General features: G+C 27.4%; 1 protein-coding gene across 1 annotated transcript; it reads left to right on the top strand.

Moving 5' to 3' along the window:
* The first annotated feature begins 7,384 nt into the window (after positions 1-7,384).
* On the top strand, positions 7,385-11,829 carry LOC100164226 (mitochondrial coenzyme A transporter SLC25A42-like). Its single transcript, XM_016800319.2, has 7 exons — positions 7,385-7,406; positions 7,649-7,762; positions 7,855-8,045; positions 9,185-9,317; positions 10,884-11,016; positions 11,087-11,258; positions 11,665-11,829. The coding sequence occupies exons 1-7, from the start codon at positions 7,389-7,391 to the stop codon at positions 11,786-11,788; spliced, it is 885 nt and encodes a 294-aa protein (XP_016655808.2). The 5' UTR covers positions 7,385-7,388; the 3' UTR covers positions 11,789-11,829.
* Positions 11,830-22,039: the final 10,210 nt, after the last annotated feature.

Raw genomic sequence — 22,039 nt, 5'->3', positions numbered from 1 at the left:
TCTATTTGATGACCCTACACAGCGTTGCAATTAAATGCAAGTGTATTCACCCCATCTTAAACTCCATTAAACGAAAACTGCACTGAACTACTAGTTACTATACGAATCATGCTTAAACTATTTATCCAAATTTTATAAACACATTTGCAATGAATAATTTTACTATTTTCCACTTCTTAATTCTAGACATAGGTATTTGATATAAACACAATACACGTGTGGCATATATTCAACGAGTGCTTAAATACCTTAAAGTGTATACCGTTAAGATTTATACTCTCTTAAAAAATATGTCCAAAATTAAGAAAATAAACCATAAAACTAATCATTGTAATTGTGTGCATAAGTATTTTATTTTAGTTTACTTTTTTAAATATATTTGTATATATTTTTACATGCCATATTCGGATATTCCTACTAGTTATGATAGTAATTTAATATGTAACCAATGGTGACGAATCGTTTTTTATCGCTGTGTTCAATACAATATAATGTGTAGAACATTAAAACTTTCATGTTTGTAATAAAAATTAATTGGATTTAATTTGAAGAGTGCAACTTGTATGTACATTGTACAACGATATAATAATTTTGTATACATACACATTAAACTGAAATATATTGTACGAAATTCTGGACGTTTTAATTTTTGTTTATTTAAACTGTCAAAGGCACATTATTAACGATGCAATCATTTACCCGGGGTAGTTCAAAAGAACGCTATTATGGAGAGCGCACTTCGCCATATGCGAACAATATGTTTCATTTCGAAAATCATTGTTTCGCTTTCCCAGAGTGAGTGGACGAATGAAATTAATTGATTCGTTATGTTGCCAAAATGTGTAGCGTATATGGTTTTTTTTTTTTTTTTATTGGACCACTGCTGCGAAAAACCGTTTTACTGTACCACTAATATGTGTAATTTAATCTAGCCAACTATATGTAATATTGTATAATATTAATGTATATTATTATAGTAGGTACATCAAAATATCCATTAACGATTTTTACTACAGCGAATGAAGAACTTAATAGCATTAGTAGCTCCTTTCTCGTGTCGTCGCCATGGTTTACCTTTTTATAGATACCGTTGATATTTCAAATTAAATGAGCTTGATAATAATTTCAGTATTTTCGAATCGAAAGGTGTAATGATTTATGTTTAAGAATTCTTTCCATCTGTCAGTTCGTCGATACTTACTATATAACATAATATGTATATTGTAGATATATTGTTAGTGTGGTTCACAAAATATTGATAAATTGGTTATTAAATCAACATTAATTTCAATTCTATGTTTTATTATTGTTGATTTATTGATAATTTTGTAAAGACTTTTTTTATGAATAATTAAATCGTAATCAATCTTAACAAAGTTATATATTTATGATATAGGTAAGAATTAAAACCAATATTTTATAAATAATATACAGGGAATAAATTATGTCGTCCAAAAATTGGTAAAAGAACCAGCTACATAATTTAATCGGACGATGAATTGGTAACCACAAGAACAACAACAACCCGGAGGAGAGACCAGTTTCGCAAGCAAGAGCGATTCAGAATGAGCGATTCAAATTTCAAAAACATACATTTTTTTTTTGTCATGAATTTGATTTACTATTTCCTAAATTTGAATGGTAATTTATGTATCTGCAAAATCAAAATTATGTGTGGGTTTACAGATACTATAGGTCTAGTATCGCCATGAAGCATCGACTATTAGCGCGCTAAAATCGTTTTTTTTTTGGATTCGCGCGTTTCGTATGCATTAGCTAAAACAGATAGATAATCACAACAACAATTTTGTGACATTCCAATCATTGAGTTCGGTTCTTATAGTGCTGAAATCGGATGTTTTCGTTGGTTGGGCAGCTAGTGGAGTGGCCGTCAAATAATTGTTGTCATGTGTGAAGAGAAGGTGGCTGCTTTCTTAACATGCACTATTTGATCAATAAAAATATAATTTATAATTTATCTTGTATTATTATATACATAATGAAAAGAGGTAATATGGGATCTATCCCCTTTATCAACTCCACGTTTGACCACGCAATAAGCTTGTGTAATGCATCAAAGTCCGCTATAAGTATACAACATTTAAATATGAATTGTATAGAAACATTTACAGTTTGCAGGATAATTTTCATAGTATTTACACTCCCTCCTGGTACAATCCTATAATAGTCATGATTATCGATGTACGATATCAGTGTTACATTCTAACTATAATACAGTTGACTTCTAAAAAATAAAAATATAAGCTCAAATTTAGAAATGACAAAACGAATACGCACTATAGACATTAATTCATGATAAGCTCTCAAAAAAATAACCAATAGAAAATGTGTATATTCTATTCTAAATTTTTTTATTCTCTGTTACTCCTATCGGTTCCGATTTCATAATTAAATTAAATACACGCGACTGACACGACACTATGTTATGACAAACCAACGTGCAAACCAACATACACACGGACGTTGTGGTCGCCGTTGCCGTCCTCTGAATTGGCACACTAAAAACAAGTAGCCCGAGACGCTTAAGGTCCATATTATAAAATATATGGCACTATATATAATATAACTGTTATCGCATATACCGCACGTTATAGTAGGCCTGGCCCAGGTCCAGACGTATAACACCGCGCCTATACTTATAGGTACCTATATAATAATTTTACACACACATATATATATATAATATACATGCATTGTATTCGAGTCATCCCCTCGTACAAGTTTTTATCGTTTTAAGCTTATACACACACAGACGTGGCACACACGTGTATGTGTACGATATAGCGTTAACGTATGAAACTTTCTGTACTAGGCGCACACACATAGAAATTTTGGTGTTATAATTACCAATATTACAGTGTCAACCGGCTGATAGTTGAAGTTAGTGGCCAAGGAGTTCAAAATAACCCTCTAAAAGTGTTAATCGAAAAACATTTATCGTGACAATAATCAGAATTCATAACAAATATCGAGAAGTAGTGATATTGAAATTGTTTTATTTCATTCAAACATTAATAGGTGTTATGTTAACAATAACCGTCTACGAATCTCAATTATTTATACTACTTTAATTTAATTTATACTACGTAAGTTGTGATGAGTGAATTTTGGGTCCAATTAACAATGTAATGGTATTATTTTAACAGCCTCAAATTACTACGGTAAAACTTAATATAGTTTAAATAACTCTTATGGAATTTAAAACTATACTAACTAACTGTTAAAATAAATATATAACTAGTATTCAATTTGAATGTAATATGTCTTGTTGTTAAGACGTTTAACTAGTTTAATATTAAGAGGAAAAACATTTATATGAACACCATATACCTGATTTAATATAAATACAATAATATTGTATTTATTTTAACTACGAGAATTGAATTTATGTGAACAATAGGTTTCTTTATTTTAAGATTCAGTGGTGTTAAATTAACATCAGTAATATTGATTTTAAGCGTTTGTTCAGTTGGGCGAACTACGTACATGATAATTGATAACTATTTTGTATTTATTATGATTTTGTACTATATATAGCATCAATATTCACTATATTATTGTCTATATTGAAATAATTACTGGAAATACCCTTATTAGTGGTCTGTGTTATCCTGTATTACCGTGATGGCGATTGACGACTATTTTTGTTTATATTTTTGCTGTTGTACCTAAATATACTCCGTTTCAAAAGACAACATACCGGTCGGCGACCAATTTATGTCCAGCTGCGTGCATCCCCCACCAATTTCCCATTGTTAGCGTGATCACGTGGTTTTCGACGCACTAATCGAATCATTCGATATGCGTGAAAGCGGTGTTTTATTTTCAAATGCTCATCATCTACAATCCGAGAGTGAAGTCGTTCCATTTATCTCCTCGTTGATTTTAAGTTTTTTTAAGTATTAGTATAATCTAGTTGCCAGTTGGTCATAATCGTAAAACTGTTAATACAACTACTATAATATAGTCCGATACTCCGATTTATAATGTCCGATTTCAGCCTAGTTTACCAGGTAAGTCGTCATTTATTATTCATTAAACATTTAGAATCGTTACACAGTTATGAGTACCTATTGTACTTTTATAATATAGCGTTATTTCAGATTTTAATTTTAAATAGATTATTTGATACAAAAAATATGATAATATTCGAATAGTAATTTATGTAAGTACATTATTAAATTAATATAGTCTTTGTTTCCTGGAAATGATAATGAACATTCGGATTCTGAAGATATTTCAACATATTCAGTTGATTGTACAAATTGTACAAATGTGTGTCGAATCTGAGATTTCAATTAGAAATATACAAAACTATGAAACCGACCTTGCAACGCAGAATCCTTCCTTAACTGGGGTTATTGAACCATCTATTTTTCATCAAATACCTTATTTTCATTGCACTAATAATATTGTATGTGACTTTATGCATGACATTCCGGAAGGTGTAGCACGTTATGATATGTCTTTAATTATTTATGGACTTATTGAACAAAAGTTCATTACATTGGAAGAATTGAATAATCGAATTATAATGTTTAATTATGGTGTGACAGAAAAAAAAAATTCTCCTCCAATTATTCGAGATAGTGATATTAAAAAAGGTTGTATTATTATGTCTGCATCGGAAATGTTATGTTTTGTAAGATATTTTTGTTTGATGGTTGGGGAGTTGGTCCCTTATGAGTCATTATATTGGAAACTATACTTACTTTTACATAAAATAATAGACTTATGTTGTGCTAGAAAAATACAACGTGATAGTTGTGTTTTATTAGATTCCCTAATTTCTGAACATAACAGACTATACTTATTACTGTCTAAGAGTAATTTAAAGTCTAAATTTCATTTATTGACACACTATGGCAGAATATTGCAAAAAAATGGCCCTATTATTTTGACTTCGAGCATAAGGTTTGAAGCAAAACATAAAGTATTGAAAGCTATTGCAAACGCAATCCCTTGCCGTATAAATTTAGGCTATACTCTGTCTTACAAATTACAGTTACAAATGGTGATGCGTTTTCTCACTAACGCTAGCCTTGGTGAATCAGATTTAAAACTAGGATTGGGTAAAGAAATACATCCATCTTTAGAATTTCCTAGTAATTTAGTTACCAAAATACCAAATGAACTCAAATTAGATTGTTTTTCATATTCATGGTTGGAATATAAGGGGGTTTACTACAAAAAAAAAGTTCTTTTGGTTTTAGAATCTAATCTAGATCAATGTGTATTTGGTGAAGTAATTTTTATACTAGTTGGTAAATCTAAAATCCCTTTTTTTTTATTTAAACGTGTGTACACAGTTGGTTTTGACTCTCATTTTCATGCGTTTGAAATTAAAATTGATAATTCTGATTTAATTAATTACACAGAATTATTAGGATGTTATATCAGTGAATTATCTGATACAACACCAACAGTAGCTCGTACTATTGGAAATTTTAAAACCTATGCTACTTTAAGATATGCTACTTAAAACAGTTTTTTAATGAAAATATTAAACAAATTATAATTAAATATATATATATATATATATTGTTTTAAATGTAATTACTAATTGTATATTTATTGTATTTATTGTCTGAATGTACCTACCTAATTACTAATTATATGTATAATGTATTAATTGTGTAAATGTATAGCTTTTTTATGTTAATATCTAAGAATAAGACAAAACTTCTAATTGTAAACCTAAAAATTAAAAACAATATAATATAATAAATTATTATTATAATAAAAGTGTTTATTAATTATTATTGCTTATTAGTACTTAATAATTGAGTTATAAGTAAAAGTATATACCTTATCTGCCATTCGGCATTCATACTCATATTAAATCAATGACTTGAACCTTTTGATTGAATTTTATAGTTAGGTTCTGATTTTTATTTTTTTTATGAGTTCTCTGTTCTAAATACATATTTGAAATTTTTCACAGAAAAAAAACCTAATTTTAGAACATAGTATTATAATTTATAGATAAAATTTGATAATAATATTAACAGTTTTATTTATATTTTTAATTTATGAATTTTGAGACATGAACTATTTGTCATATACAAATGTAAAAATTCAACATTTCCAACGTGGTGGTGGGGGGTTAAGCCCCTTGCACCCCCTTTTGAATCCACACCTGGTTTGGTAAGGGATGTTATTTTAATGTTGTGGTTCTATCAACTTCTTCATATTTGTTTGATTGAATTTATTTGGATATTTAATTCAACAAATATTAGATGTTATTCAAAATACAGAATGTATTTTCCCTACAAAAAGTATTATTAAGTGAAGATAAATTCAGCGAGTAGTTAATTCAACATTCCAATAATTTACTACATTGATAACACATGAAAGTTATTTTGAACACAATATTACATATTTAATTTCAATAGAATTAAGTTGATTTAATATAAATTGGTGTTATTTTAACAGCAAATAATGTTAAATTGACATTATTAGATGCCATGTTAATTTCAATTATAAAAATATGTTAAAACAACCCCAAATCAGCCTTAGCTCAAAAACGACGTTCAAATGTGTATAACATTGACACTTATTGTGGTTAAAATAACTTCAGATTTCTATGTGTTATACTCTGTTACTACTACTTTCATTGTCCATTGTTGCACATTAAATAGAATTTTAAAAAATCGTTCGAATATTGAACGCGCAACAATGGACAATGAAAGTAGTAGTAACAGAGTAAAAAAACAAAATCTGGCGAAACCATAGACCTCATACTCATAGACGGAGCATGGGTATAGTTCCAGCGGTCAGACATGAGTGCGCTGTTCGACTATTACTCAATTACTACGCACATGCGCAATAGAATTTCAGGTTGTGCGATCGGTTCTTGTGTCTTAAAAATCATTATATTATAATAATATAAATATTAGCCTATATTGTTGGTTCTTATAGCCATCTGCCCATCTACTGAGTATCACGTATTCACGTCCTCTTGTAATATTATATTCCATGAATATGCGAATAAACATATTTTTTGTCGTCAGAAATGACAACACTGCTATGGTAATAACTGTGACCGCGTCACACCACCCCGCCAACCTGTGATGCTCCGTCTATGAGCATAACCTCATGGTCTAAACGATATTATTTGTACTTGCGTCTACTTCGGTTTCGTAATATTAATTAACTTTAATATATATCGTATCAATTACTTCATAGTTTGCGTGAATGACTGCAGCGCACTGAAAAAACTACACATCGCGAACGTTTCCTGATGCCATTTCTATGTCAAGGACACCGATAGAGGTCCACTGCTGCCAAATATATTGTCAACAGACTTCAACGTTTAATACGAGAATTTAATACGAGAATTATCTCCAATAACTTCGGCGTGCAGAATGGCACACGATACACAGGTAAATAAACCGTAAACTACTGTAGAAATCGTTTATAATGTCACCGGTTGTAGTGACATATTATTGGGTTTTATGACCTTAAATTTAAGGGGACTGATAAATGCATAGGTAAGTTTTATGTGCAACATTTTCGGTTTTTACGATCTATTTTCCTAGGTCTCTTGGATGTCATTATAAATAATTTCTATTGTAATTTTTTTTAGAGCAAATTTAATTTGAATAACAATGGTTGTTTGTTTCAGAAACATGATTCCAATTCTACGAATGTGTTGCACAGTTTGGCGGCGGGCGCCATCGCTGGTGCTTTAACCAAGAGTACAATCGCTCCATTAGATAGAACTAAAATCAATTTTCAAGTAAGTATTGTAGATGAATGAAAATTATCGTTTATTTTCCAGTCAGTAATAAATGTATGCGTTTATAAATATTTGTAAATTTTAATTTTTAGATATCTCAAGAACCGTATTCTAGTAGAGCTGCGTTTAAATTTTTGGCTGATACTTGTGCAAAAGATGGTTTTATATGGTTATGGCGAGGAAATACTGCCACCATGACCAGAATCATCCCATATGCAGCCATCCAATTTACAGCATTTGAGCAATGGCGAAAATTGCTGAAGGTTGATGATCTAAATACAAAGTAATTTTTTTATTTAGACTCATTTTTTCGTGCCAATTACATAATAATTTAAAGGAATGAACATTTTCAAATATATAAATAGTTCTATGTTAAAATTAATATTCTGTTTTTTGACTCTAAAATGAGAATACATTATTCATTAGCTTAAATTTAAATTTTAGTTTAAAACAAGCAACCTTAATATTTATAAAAATTAATATTTACTGTTATAAAAATGTATTATTAATTATTTTTTATATTACTTTTTCTTTAGGTCCTCCACCCTGATAAATATTTGAGTTAAGATATAATTCGATTATAAATGTACCTTATTTTTACTACTATGCACAGAATTATTTTTGATTCTTCAATGATAAAATAGGTATTACAACTAAATTTTAAAATTATTATAAGCACTGTAGAAATAAAATAACATTTTATTCTGCTTTATCCTTGTCAATGTCCAGTTATATACCTAGTTAGTTTTATATAATTGTTATATCATAGGTAGTTTTTAAATATTTTAAAATATTATAAATATTAGTAAATAGTACATTATTGAGGTTAATGTTGAATCCTTCAAATTAAGAATTTCACTAATGCTACTAAGCAGGTATTATTTACTATTTAGTAGGTAACTATTATGTTTGTTAATACACTAATTTATTTAAAAATAAAACAATAAATAATTGATAGTTACTTTAGCCTAAGTATCTATATCTGGTATTATCAATTTAAATGTTAGTTAAAACAAAATACTATATGTAAATACGATTGTTTTTATTGTTAATAATAAATAGTTATAAAAGCAGTATTCAATTTATTTTGAATGTTCAGTGGACCTTAGACCTATAATTTTGATTTTCATATCTTAGATTTTGTTATTATAATGTGTGCAGGCATTTTAATAATTAATGATCAAAATAATACAGAAATATTAGTATTATATTTTCATTTGAACATAATAAATTGATTTTTCAATGCACATTTATACATTTTTAATTAATATTTTAAAATGCCTGAACTTACATCAATAAGCTAATTGATATTCATTTAATTTATATTTTAGTTTTAATAAACAGGGAGGTTCATTTTTATTATTCCTATTTTATAATTTCATTGCTGCTTATTTTTTTATTATATTATATATTTTTTTTTAGAAATAACGGAGGTCTTAAGTTTCTTTCTGGATCTTTAGCTGGGGTAACATCACAAACGCTAACTTATCCTCTAGACTTGGCAAGAGCAATAATGGCAGTTTCTACCAAAGATGATTATAAATCGTTGGGAGATGTAAAGTATTTAATTTTAAATGTTGTTTATTGATATAGTTAATTATATTAACTATTTAATAAAGTTGGACTAACGTCTTATTTTCCACGTTATTAAGATAAGTTATGAATGTAAAGTGCATGACAAATAATAGGGGCTAGGATGTTGAGAAAAATTAAAAAACAATAAAATGTATTTACGATTCCATAAGTTTTAGATAATAATCAACAATATTATTTAAGATCTCAGGAATTAAGAGGACTTGATAACCGAATGTGCTGTCTCCATCTTACAAGTGCGTAACATAGCAAATTGTACACTGGCAGAACACATGTAGCCCTATTAGTTTAAAAATTAGAGCGATTTGACCTCTTATAAAATCTAAGGGTAATATTATTATTCAAGCAACCTCATGGGCTTTTTAATATATTTTTATTTTAAAGCAAGTTATGAGTATTTTAAGATGTACAAACAATTTACAATTTTAAAATACTTATAACTCGCGTTAAAATAAAAATATAATAAAAAGTCCATGAGGTTGCCTAGATAATAATATTACCTTTAGATTTTATAAGAGGTCAATTCGTTCTAATTTTGAAACTAACGGAGACACACGTGTTCTGCCAAGCGTAAAATTTGCGCACTTGTAAGATGGAGACAACACATGCGGTTATCACGTCGTCTTAATACATATACATTATGACAACCCCACACAAACCTGTTCAATGGGGCCAGTTTTCTTTTCGAAGAAATAAATAATAATAATACATTTTGTCCATGTATAACATTAAGTTCCCGTATTACAATCGTTGAACTTAGGTTAAACCATCAAATTCGGCTGGTAAAATCAGTGGGTTAGGCTTCACCAAAGTTTAAACTATGATTGTAATACAGGCCCTAAGTCATTGACAATGTATACCTACATCATCAATGTTATACCTATACTACTATACAATTTATATAATAATAGTATAGCTATATACCTATTACCTACTACTTATTAGTCCTTATGGACTGATTTTGTAATTCATTTTTAATAAAATAACGTTATTTGTAACGTCCTACTTTTTTAATGAAAATGTAACGTAACATGATAAAAATAATGTCAGGACGCTAATGTCATTTTATAACTTTTAAAAAGTAATTCACCCAACAAACTGCCTGGATGGCTAGATGACTTTTGGCTATAATCAATTTTATTTATATAAAATATTCAGGATTCACTTCCTTTCACTTCACTTTTATATTGCATAATATTGTAAATAAATTAGTCACTTTACTATTTTAATTGGCCCAACTAGAGTCAAGTGTTGAGTTTTGAAGTTATTAGGAACTAATTGCTATCTATTAAAAAATAATATTCATAGGTATTGTTATAAAAAGTTATAAAAGCTTAAGATTCTTAGGTCACTTGCCTCTCCCAAATTTTATATATGTTAACATGAAGATATTTGCCAAAAAAAATTTGTCTGATACTTTTTCTCAGGCAGCCCGTCGTATAATCTCAATCAATTAAAGTTGTTTTCCGTAATATTTATAAGTGAACTTAAATGTTTGATATAAACCATATTATTATTTATTTATTAGGTGTTCAAAAAAACTTTCAAAGTAGAAGGTATAAGAGGTTTTTATCGAGGATATGTTCCAACAATACTTGGAATTATACCATATGCAGGTACTAGTTTTTTCACATATGGCACGTTAAAGACATTTATGAAAGGTAAATATTCATAAAAGGCATACTTAATAAAACCATTTTTATTTTTTAATATCTATATTTCATAACACAGAAAAACATGGATATGAAAATACGGTTGTGAATGTAGCATGTGGCGCAGTGGCAGGCATGGCTGGTCAATCATCATCATATCCTCTAGATATAATTAGGCGAAAGATGCAAACATCAATGATTACAGGAATAAATTACACAAACCTTAGAACGACATTTATGATAATTTATAGGTAAGGTATTTTTATTTAGTAAAAATACAATTGACGACATTCTTATCTGAGCAATATTTTAACATTTTTGTATTATGATTGAGCACGCTTTTTTTTATTCAAACATTGCCAAATTATTCAATCATGTTTATAAAAAAGTATGACTTGTGACTATGTCCAAAATAAAAACCAATTTTCCTTACTAAATAAATTGTTTGGCAATGTTGCATGTAATTTTGTGCTCGATTGTTATAGTTTTTTGGATTAGTGATGAGTTATTTGTGAAACTTGCTACAGTATTATATGTAAGTGCTTAATACTGTTCGACCAAAAAGATTAAACATACAAACGCACTTGATCTTTCAAAAATCTTATTATTGTTCATAAATAAATAACTGTGGTCATAAACATTTTATGTTAATTCCAGAACTGAAGGCATTAGACAAGGCTTTTACAAGGGTCTAAGTATGAATTGGATCAAAGGTCCAATTGCTACCGGAATTAGTTTTGCTACATACGACTTTGTAAGGAAAACTTTAAAGAACATTTGAAGTTATTAATATTATTTTTCACCATAAATGTACCTAATTTATATTATATTATTTGTATATATATTTATATATATTTTTTTTAAATATTTGTATTTATCATATTAACAAAAATTATAAATAAAAGTTACAAACAGAAAAAAAATATTTTGGTACCATTAGATTGTATTGATTTTATTTGTTTGAAGCATTTTTGGTGTATGAATCATAACCAATTTTCTAAAATTAAGAAATTACTTAGAAATTTTTTAAATAATATAATATCTAGTGAAATAATTTTAATTTTGCTATGCAAGTTTGAACAAAATTTTACAATACCACTAAAGTTATTATAAATACTTAACATTAAAAAAATATATATCAATATCAGCAATATTTCTTCCAGCTGATCATTTTTGTTATTATTTAATAAAATAGTAATTTTTTGATTATTGTGTTAATTTTGAATAATAATTAACTACAAAAAATCTATTGTTTAACTGGATGTACTGTTTGAAACTTTAAAGTGTATTACTTATCCATTATTTTTTGTAGAAATGTAATTATGTTGTTAATGATAGGAAAGAATAATTCAAAAAAACACAACTATTTAAACATACATTTATATCTGAAAATATTTTAATCTTCAGTATTTATTGACAGAATAATTTATTTGTATATACTATATACAGTATTTTTTTGTTTAAACAATTAATTGGGTTACTTTTGTAAATATTTTTATTTATATTTAAACGGGAAAGTTGTTACACTATAAGACGTTAAGTTATTTAATTTAATTTAATTTAATTTATTTAATTGATTTAAATTGAATAAGTTAATAAGTGTGGCGTCGTGGTAGTTTCTAAAATTATTAACTGACAAATGTAAAGCATTATTTGTAATAACTAAACTATAGAAGAGATAGTTGGAAGGATGGATTACTATACTCTGTCCAACTAGAGAACTCGCCATGGCCTGACCAAAATCGGTCTGGTTTTATGCATACTCGTCCAACAACTGACGGCACACTCTGATGACTACTATCCAAACACCCAGAGGGGGTAACGAGACCTCGCCAATCATTCGGTCATCAGTCTGCATGCACAGAACCGACGCGTTCTCTCGCTAGACAGAGTATATGTAGAATTAGTTTTCTTAAACTTTGAAAATCAACCATGATTCAAAATATTTAGATCTTCAAGATCTATCTTAAGTTATAAACTCAAACTATAACCATATATAATATTAATATTCAATACAATTACTATTTTTGGGAGACCACTCACGACACTAGTTTTGCTTAAAGTTTATCAAATTATAAAAATGTTGCTGATAAAATTGATTTAGTTGTCTTCCCTTGTTATTACTCTGTTATTGGAATCTGAAATTAATATTAGTTAAATTAGTTGTAAGACAATCCATTAAAAAATAATATTTATATTAATTTCCACCATAATTATAAATAATATTTGTTCACTTGTTAATTAAAATGTTATTGTAATTTTTAAATGTTGACAATAATATATTGTAACTTGTAGTTTTAGTTACTAATTGTTTTACATATTGTGAAATATTTTAAAATATTTATTCTTTGCATTCTTGTGCTAGTTCATTCATTTGATTGCTAACGTCATTGAACTCTGAAAATAATAATAATTTATAAATATACCTATTGTAACGGACATTAATTTAATGTGTATAAATGTAGTTTTAAAGACTGATTGTAATTGTATAATTCTGTCAATATGAATTAACTTAACATTTTTAAAAATAAATTTGAAATGAATAATTTAAGTAAAAACACATTTTACATTATTTATAAGTTCATGACATATTATATTAATGTTGTGCCAGTTTGCTCAATATAATGCAAGATTGATAATATATTAATATCTTAGATATCATGTACATATTCTTGTGGAAATTTACATCTAAGGATCAATATATTATGTAGAGACTAATATTTACAAATCAGCGATTTAAATTATGGCATGTTTAAGCTATTTATTATAAGAGGTAGTCCAATCCCTGGACCTATTTACACAATTCTACGGAAAATAGGACATAAGTGTTGAATTATCTTTATAATTATAAAGTTAATAAAAATATTATGATAATAAATAATATAGTATGTGACGATTTTATCAAAATTTAGTTCAAATTCAACCTACCATGAATATTTTTAGAAGCTTAGAAATAAAGGCTGACATAGCGTTTCCGTTCATATTCGTTTTTTGTAGATTTTTAATGATTTCTCATTGAATTCAAAATTTAACGGGCAAAAGCCATTGTTTACAGTGACTTACTCAATGGCGAGATTACCTGGTACAGCAGAGTACCAGAGCTAGTGGTAAGGGTTTTTTGGGAGCGGGTTGTTTTTTCATACATTTAGACAAATAAGCGAAAGAAAAATATATAATATGCTTCCAGAAAACAATATTAATTATGAAAAAATATTTTATCTTGTTTAACCTTCTATTAAAATGTTTAATGTTAGCAATAAAAAGAAAAACTTTTATGAATTTCTAAGTGAAAAATAAGATTATATTAAATCGCCACAAGACACTTCTTAAGAAGTACAAAAAAAATCATTTATTAGAACATATTATTATGGTCTTAGAGTATATTTAAAAATTCCAAAAATCAGAATTTGAATTCATTATTAAAAGAAAAAAAGGGAGTGAGCATGCTAGGTGAATGATTTATAATATGTATGTTGATTAAATTACATTATTTATAACTTTCACATAATTTTCACATATATTTCTTTAATTATAATGGCATATTATTTATATTTTTTCTTCAAATATTTGTATTTGTAAAACTTAAGATATAATATCTTAATATAACATATTAATGCTTAGGTAGTTGTATACAAATATCAATTATTACAATTAAAGGATTTAGTTTTCCAAAAGTGGTATTATATTAATTATATTGTATTAGATTGATATTCTAATTATGTCTTATATTATAACCATGGAGACATGGATTAAGCATATGTTTAAATTTATATAGGTAGTAGAAGTAATAAACGTTTAAATAAATTAGTCGTTTTGATGATACTTAAAAATTACATCAAAATAATTATAACTATCTACCCATATAATTTACAAATCCTGCTGCCTACAGTTCATATTAAAATGAAAGTCTATTGTTTTATTTCCTAATAATAATGCTAATCTAAAGTAAGTTGGTAGCTATATAGCTCAGGTCAATGAGTAAATAATGTTAATCTACAACATTACATTATCAACACTATAATAACTGTAAATAAATCAATAAAGAATATTCAATACCTATATTTTATCTTAAATGTTTTACTGTTACTTTTGTCCAGTGTAGCATTTAAACTTAACACTCATGACTCATCGTCAAATCAAATTATCTGTTATACGAATTGGTTTTGAATCCTGATATAGTATATTTTATATGTTTTGTATTTTATATAAATTACAATATCAACAGTGGTTTTGTAGTTTTTTGTGTGTCAAAGTAAATGTAGATTTTTAAAATATATATATAATATTTTTATGACCTTAAAAAAAAACTAAAAGCTTAATATAGGAACCTATTTTTATTTAGAAAAATGAATAAAATTGTTAATATAATGAAATATGAAATGCCTACATTGTCTTAAATATAAAATATATTAAAATACATTTCCAAATTATCTAAAATACTTATTCGTAATTGTTTAGGCTAAAAATGTTATTAAGTAGTACCTACCTACACTAAAATAAAATTGTACTCCGTGCAAAAAACGGCTTTGCTGTACAGTAGGTTTTTAGTGTTTCACTGTAATGAATAGTGTTAAATTTGAATTCAATGATATAATATCAGTGTATAAGAAAAATGATTCTGAGCGAAGACGGTCAGTCCGTTTATGATATTACTAAGTATATCTACCACCGTCAGTCAGTCTATGATATCAACCTTTTATATGCGCATAGTGCATACCACACACACAGTTTGAACATTTTCTTGTTTCACTTGACCAGATAACGTTTTTTTTTTGCTTATCAAAAATTTTATTTTACATGTATACAGAATTTAATTATTTTAGGAACTAGGTACAAAATTATGATAATAATATAAGCATTTAATGCATAAAAAGAATATTAAATACCTATGTAAAATTATTATTTATATTATTATTAAATATATCTAATAAACTAAATAATTTCTAATTCGAACGATCCATTCAATTTTATTTCTATAAAGGGAGACGTTCATAGAGTACCACGGTTTGAGAAATGCTGGTCTATTATATTTCTAAGTATATATGATGATATTATTGTGAATAAAGTACCTAATTTATACATCATAACCTATTTACGTGGAACCTAGGTTTAAATTTTCAATCCTTACCTATAAAAAAAACTGTGCCTATATGTATTTTTAATATTTTTCAACTGCTATTAAAGCAATATATCAGGATGGGTCTAGTATTAAATCTTAACGCTTTTTGGCCGAACAACGGAACAAATAAATTTTTATTGATATTTATAGAAAAAAAAAACTAGGATTTTCCTCTTTTAGTATATCATTATCACAACAAAAACACTCCGTGTAAAAAACGGCATCCAACAATTTGAAATTGTCCGTAAACAGCTCAAAACAAGTCAAAATATTTTAACAATTTCATCAAGTATAGTAATTGGTAAATAAATTTATGATATAAATCACAAGTGTCTACGGTTATTCGTTTTTGAATTACAACAAAATAAGAAAATAGCTAGTACATGAGAAATTGAGTGAATATCCAATGTTGTGAACATTTGAACTTCAAACACTTATAAAAATTTTAATTTGAGTTTCATGTCTAACCTAATCTAACTTTATAAGGAATCTTGTATTACATTTTAAAATCTTAGATTTAAAAAATGCTTATAAAAATAATTGTGGCTGGATTTTTAATATTTTTCAAATATCAGAGCCTCGTATTGCCTATACAATTATTTTTATAAGCATTTTTTCAAGCTATTTTACGCAACAAATAAAAATCATTGACATTCATTTCACAGAAAAAAAAAACTATAATTTATAATGCCCGTAAACAGCTCAAAGCAAGTCAAAATATTTTGAATATTATATGGTGTATAGCAAATGCTAATATAAATATTATTCAGTGAAAATGGTCATTTATTTTAGAGTTACGCCAAAAACATAAATCAATGTTGTCAAAAACCGATTTAGAAATTCCCGTTTTTCCCGGTGCTTTTGAAAACAATTGTGAAATTCAATCTCTTGAAGCACCAACTAAATTCACTTTCCCATTGAACAATATACTGTTGAAGAAAATCGATGCAGTTTTACTGCACCAAACCATGATGACAGACACAAAAATAAAAATAAACACACATCATTGTAAAATCAATATACTCATTGCTCTGCTCAGAATCTACAAACAGATCTTTACGCACTATAAAGATTTGATAACATAACTAAATGTTAAGTAAATTGAATGAAAGTACGTTTATTTTGTTTCAATAATTTATGAACTTGGCGAGAAATTATTTTCCGCAGAAATGTCCATTACAATATTTTAAATTAAAATGAACTTCTAATGCTTTTAGTTTCTTTTGTTCACGTTATTTTGTGTGCTGTGTGCCTGTGTATAGATTTTAGAAGTTCATTATTATTTAAAATATTATAATGGACAATAATAGATGGCATTAATTAAATCATCAGCCATTGCCCATGAGAACAAATTACAATATAAAACAATAAATATTAAGAAACACGTAGATACAACGTATACCTGTGACGATAGCGTGACAATGTGACGGCGACGTCGATAATAAATATTGATGACTGAGATAATTATGAACGGCGAAACTTGTTTCATAGCGTAGATAAGTAAACCACACTCACATTAGCATTCCCCCTGTACCCGCGTGCCTATAATTGCGAGACGTTGTGTCGCAACGTCTATCAGATATAATACCATATATCCGTAAAGACCCGTTAAGAATTATATAACTGTACAACGAAAAACCGATTTTAACAAATATTGAAACATACATCATATTTATAATATAAAATAAAATTCACATTTGTAAATATTTTATAAAACAAAATAATTATTTATTCGTCCTGTGTTCTAATTTCTAAGTAGGGAGACGTTGTCTCTTTGTCTCCTATGACGTTTCGTCACTGTCAGCCACATACACACACATATTATACGACTTTTATACACTTTATAATTACTGAAAATACACTATTATTTCATTCATTGTTAAAATTGACTTAAATTTTATTTCAATCCTTTATCTTTTGGATCGCCGACGGTCCGCATACAACAGTATTTTAAAACACACGTAAAAAAATATTTTTATCCTCAAAATAATGCCAGGAATATTTCTCAGCACTACCTAATGTAGAATATACAAATATGAAATAATAAATCAAAACAAATAATATCTTTTTTGTTAACTCAAACTTCTAAGTGTGTAATCAATTTGTTGTTTTTAATCATCTATAACCGGACACATTTAAAAGAAGAAAAAATATGTGAAATTTTCAATTTTGAAAAATTTCAAGTGAAATATTTCAAATGTAGAACCCTAGTAATATCATATAGATATTATTGGTAATCATATTAATGTTTATTTAACCTTGCAAATAAATATGTATAAGTAAAAATGAAATAACATTTTATTATGGCTAATAACTTCAGATTTTAAGATATAATATATGGTTATTGGTTAAGTTATACAATATTAATTTAAGTCATTGGTATATTATATTATTACTAATTTATTAGTATAATTAGAAATAAAAAATTAAAATTCTAAGCGAGCCCTACAATGAAATATATAGTATAACTGGCATTACTATTGTAAAAATACTGATATATTAATCAGTCTTTTATATAGATAAAAAATAAAAACATATATTATTTAGTCTGAAATTTGATTGGAATAGGAAATAAAAATATAACATTGAATTCAGCTGGAAATTCTTCAATTTTTGTCATCTACATCTTCATCAAATAGCAGTATTCTTTTGGTCTTTTCTTTTTTCCTGATAATCAAATATTTATGGCTAAATAGTTTTATTGATTAATTATAACTAATATTCAAAAATATATTCATACGCTTCTTCTCTTTTAAAACTCTGTGGAACTTAGCAATATATTTGGTTGGTTAGATCAGTTTTAGTAAAACAAACAAGTACTGATAACAAAAAATTGTAATTATAGAAAATTAAGAACACTAAATATATAAAACTTGGATATTTAATAATTATCAACTGCTATTATAGCAACTTATTAGGAACTTTGTATTAAACTTTCAAGATTTTTTACCCAATGGCTAAAATTGTATTGACATTTGAGGGGCGATATTTAAAAAAGTACTATTTCCACTTTACACTTTTTTGAGAAATCACGATTTTTTATTTTTAATTACCAGTGGAAATAACACGTTATGTATTTACCTCAAATATATTCCCTATCTTCTTACTATGGGAATAGTACAATATGGCCTACTTTGGAAATAGTACGTTTTGTACAATTTGAGGAATTGGTACGTAAATTAAAAACACTAAATGTAGAATTAATTTTGTATGACAAATAAATTGTATTTTACTATACGTACATTATACCTATCTTCTGAGTAAATATTTTCACAATTATTATTTTAATATTGAGTGGAATTTTAAGGAATTAAATGATTCTTTCACTATAGACAATAGACATATTAATGGGTTAGGTTAGGTCATATTGTATGAAACACATTTTTTAAATAATTTTTTTCTATAAATATTCATAAAAACGTTTGAAGGAACAAAAAGCTTAAAATGTAGTCAATTAGGTAACTATTAAGGTTTTTATTATAACTTATAAGCATATTTTGCAGTTAAAATGATGAGTTATGATAAGAACATACATAAATTTAAAACCTATATGTTATTATAATTTATAATACTACACCATTATGTACGGTTTATACTTATCAGCTGTTGTTTTTGTCTAACTACTGTATTATTTATACATACAATTATTTCTCTATTCTTTATTAATCGATCGATTTTTAATACTAATCTTAACCATTGCGCCACGCCCGTTTGATATTAAAAATACGAATAGGTACGTCTGACGCGGCGGCATCCGGGCTCATATTATTATTATCAAACTGAACAAGAAAATAATAATAATAATAATATGGTTGGTCTGTAAGGTCTTTTAAATTCTTCAATTTTTGTCATCTACATCTTCATCAAATAGCAGTATTCTTTTGGTCTTTTCTTTTTTCCTAATAATCAAATATTTATGGCTAAATAGTTTTATTGATTAATTATAAGTATAACTAATATTCAAAAATACATTCTTACGCTTCTTCTCTTTTAAAACTCTGTGGAACTTAGCAAAAATGTCTCCATATATTTGGTTGGTTAGATCAGTTTTAGTAAAACAAACAAGTACCATGTTTTGACTCGCCTCATCGCAGAAAATGACCTTTCACAAGTTGCACTACTTATTGGCAAAGTATATGCAACACCAAGGAGTTTGTAATATAGATTTGGAAAAGTAGCTTCATTTATGATACTTTTCATTTGCTCTGGATTACCTAATATCTGATCTCGATACACAGTTTGAAAAGCATTTTTTGCAACAGTCATTTCCGCCATTAATGTATCAGTATCAATTTGAAACAGATCCTATAATACACATAACAATAAATTGCATTAGTCTCGATACTGTACTCAATCCATGGAAAGTAATCATACCATGAAGCACTAAAACTTCTGATTTGAGTTCCTTGTTTGGTTTTTGGATACACCTAAACAAAATTTGAAATTTAAGTGTCAGGTAGCAACATAATTGAATAATAATGTATTTTATTACAAGTCTTAAGTTAACAAAGTACTTACCAAAATGACAAAATACTATTTTGATTTAAGCAAAAGGAAAGTAGGTTCATAGGTACTCATTTATTATAAAAAATATTTACATACCTACAGTGTACCTACCTAAAGGTTTTTGTTGCTATATACCTATTTTATATTAAAATAGTTAGGCTATTTATGATAAATGTTTTAGGTATTTATGTATTAAGGCATTAATGACATGCAAAAATAACAAAAAATAAATAGAGGTTAAATATACACAATTTTTAAAATTATTTAATAATGAATAACTGATCTATAATATTGGTTGGTATGGCCCGGTGTGAATATCACCTAAATCATTAGGGCTATTCGGCTGTACTTTCTGTACCTACTATTACGGGCTCTTCAGCTTCTTCAACTGTCAGTAAATTTTCTACTATGGAAGTGTCTTTGACCACTACGGGCATTACGCATTCATCATTTTTTTTTTTTATTAATATTGAAAATATTAAAAACTTTATTGTTCATCTTAATATCGTTTAGCAATAAATTCACAAAACAAATAAGAAATAAGTAATAACAATAACTGAATAGTACAGAGGCGTAACGTTTTATAATTGCAGTGTTTGGAAAGAACGTCATTCATGAACGCACGTTCACGCGTTCACGTTCATTTTTAGTGAACGATACGTGAACGTCACTCGTTTTATTAAAATAGAACGTGAACGTGAACGACGTTTATATTTTTAACGAACTTGATCGATTTTTAAGACGTTCAATTTATTTACCCTTTAATAAATATATTTATAAAATATATTAATTAATTATGTTATATATAAGTCTAAATAGTATTTTTATTTTTGGCTTGAGTTGTATATGTTTATAGGCTTTTATATTAAAGGCTCGGTCAAACAGAAAGCGGGCTGCCCGCGCGGACACTGTAAAATAATTCAAAGACCGCTTGCCCGCCGCGGTCCGCGTACCCATAAACCATGGTGGACGAAAAGTCCGGGTACAAAAAGTCCGGATTCATTTTTTGATTGCCGGACAAAAAGTCACCCTCTGTTTGACTGAGCCTTTACAGCAGGTAAATGATTCATAAAAAAAATGTATAAAAAATAAATGAACGACCCAATGAACGCGTTCATTTTTTGAAAGAACGTGAACGTGAACGCGTTCGTTTGAAAAAAACACGAACGTGAACGTGAACGAGTTCATTTTTTTAGTGAACGTTCCGAACACTGTATAATTGTAAATATTCTTCAATATTCCAACCAGAATTACAAGACAGATGACAGTACGACTAAGCTTATCAATGCAATCACTAAATATTACAAAATAACATAAAACCCACAGTCTAAAAATAAATATTTTTCAGTCAATATATTTTATCAAACATAATCGTTATCTCTTATCTATTTTACTTGAAAACTTTTC

This window comes from Acyrthosiphon pisum, chromosome X, assembly GCF_005508785.2.
Source record: "Acyrthosiphon pisum isolate AL4f chromosome X, pea_aphid_22Mar2018_4r6ur, whole genome shotgun sequence".
In the NCBI taxonomy this organism is placed as follows: Eukaryota; Metazoa; Arthropoda; class Insecta; order Hemiptera; family Aphididae; genus Acyrthosiphon; species Acyrthosiphon pisum.
This window is presented reverse-complemented; position numbering and strand designations above follow the sequence as displayed.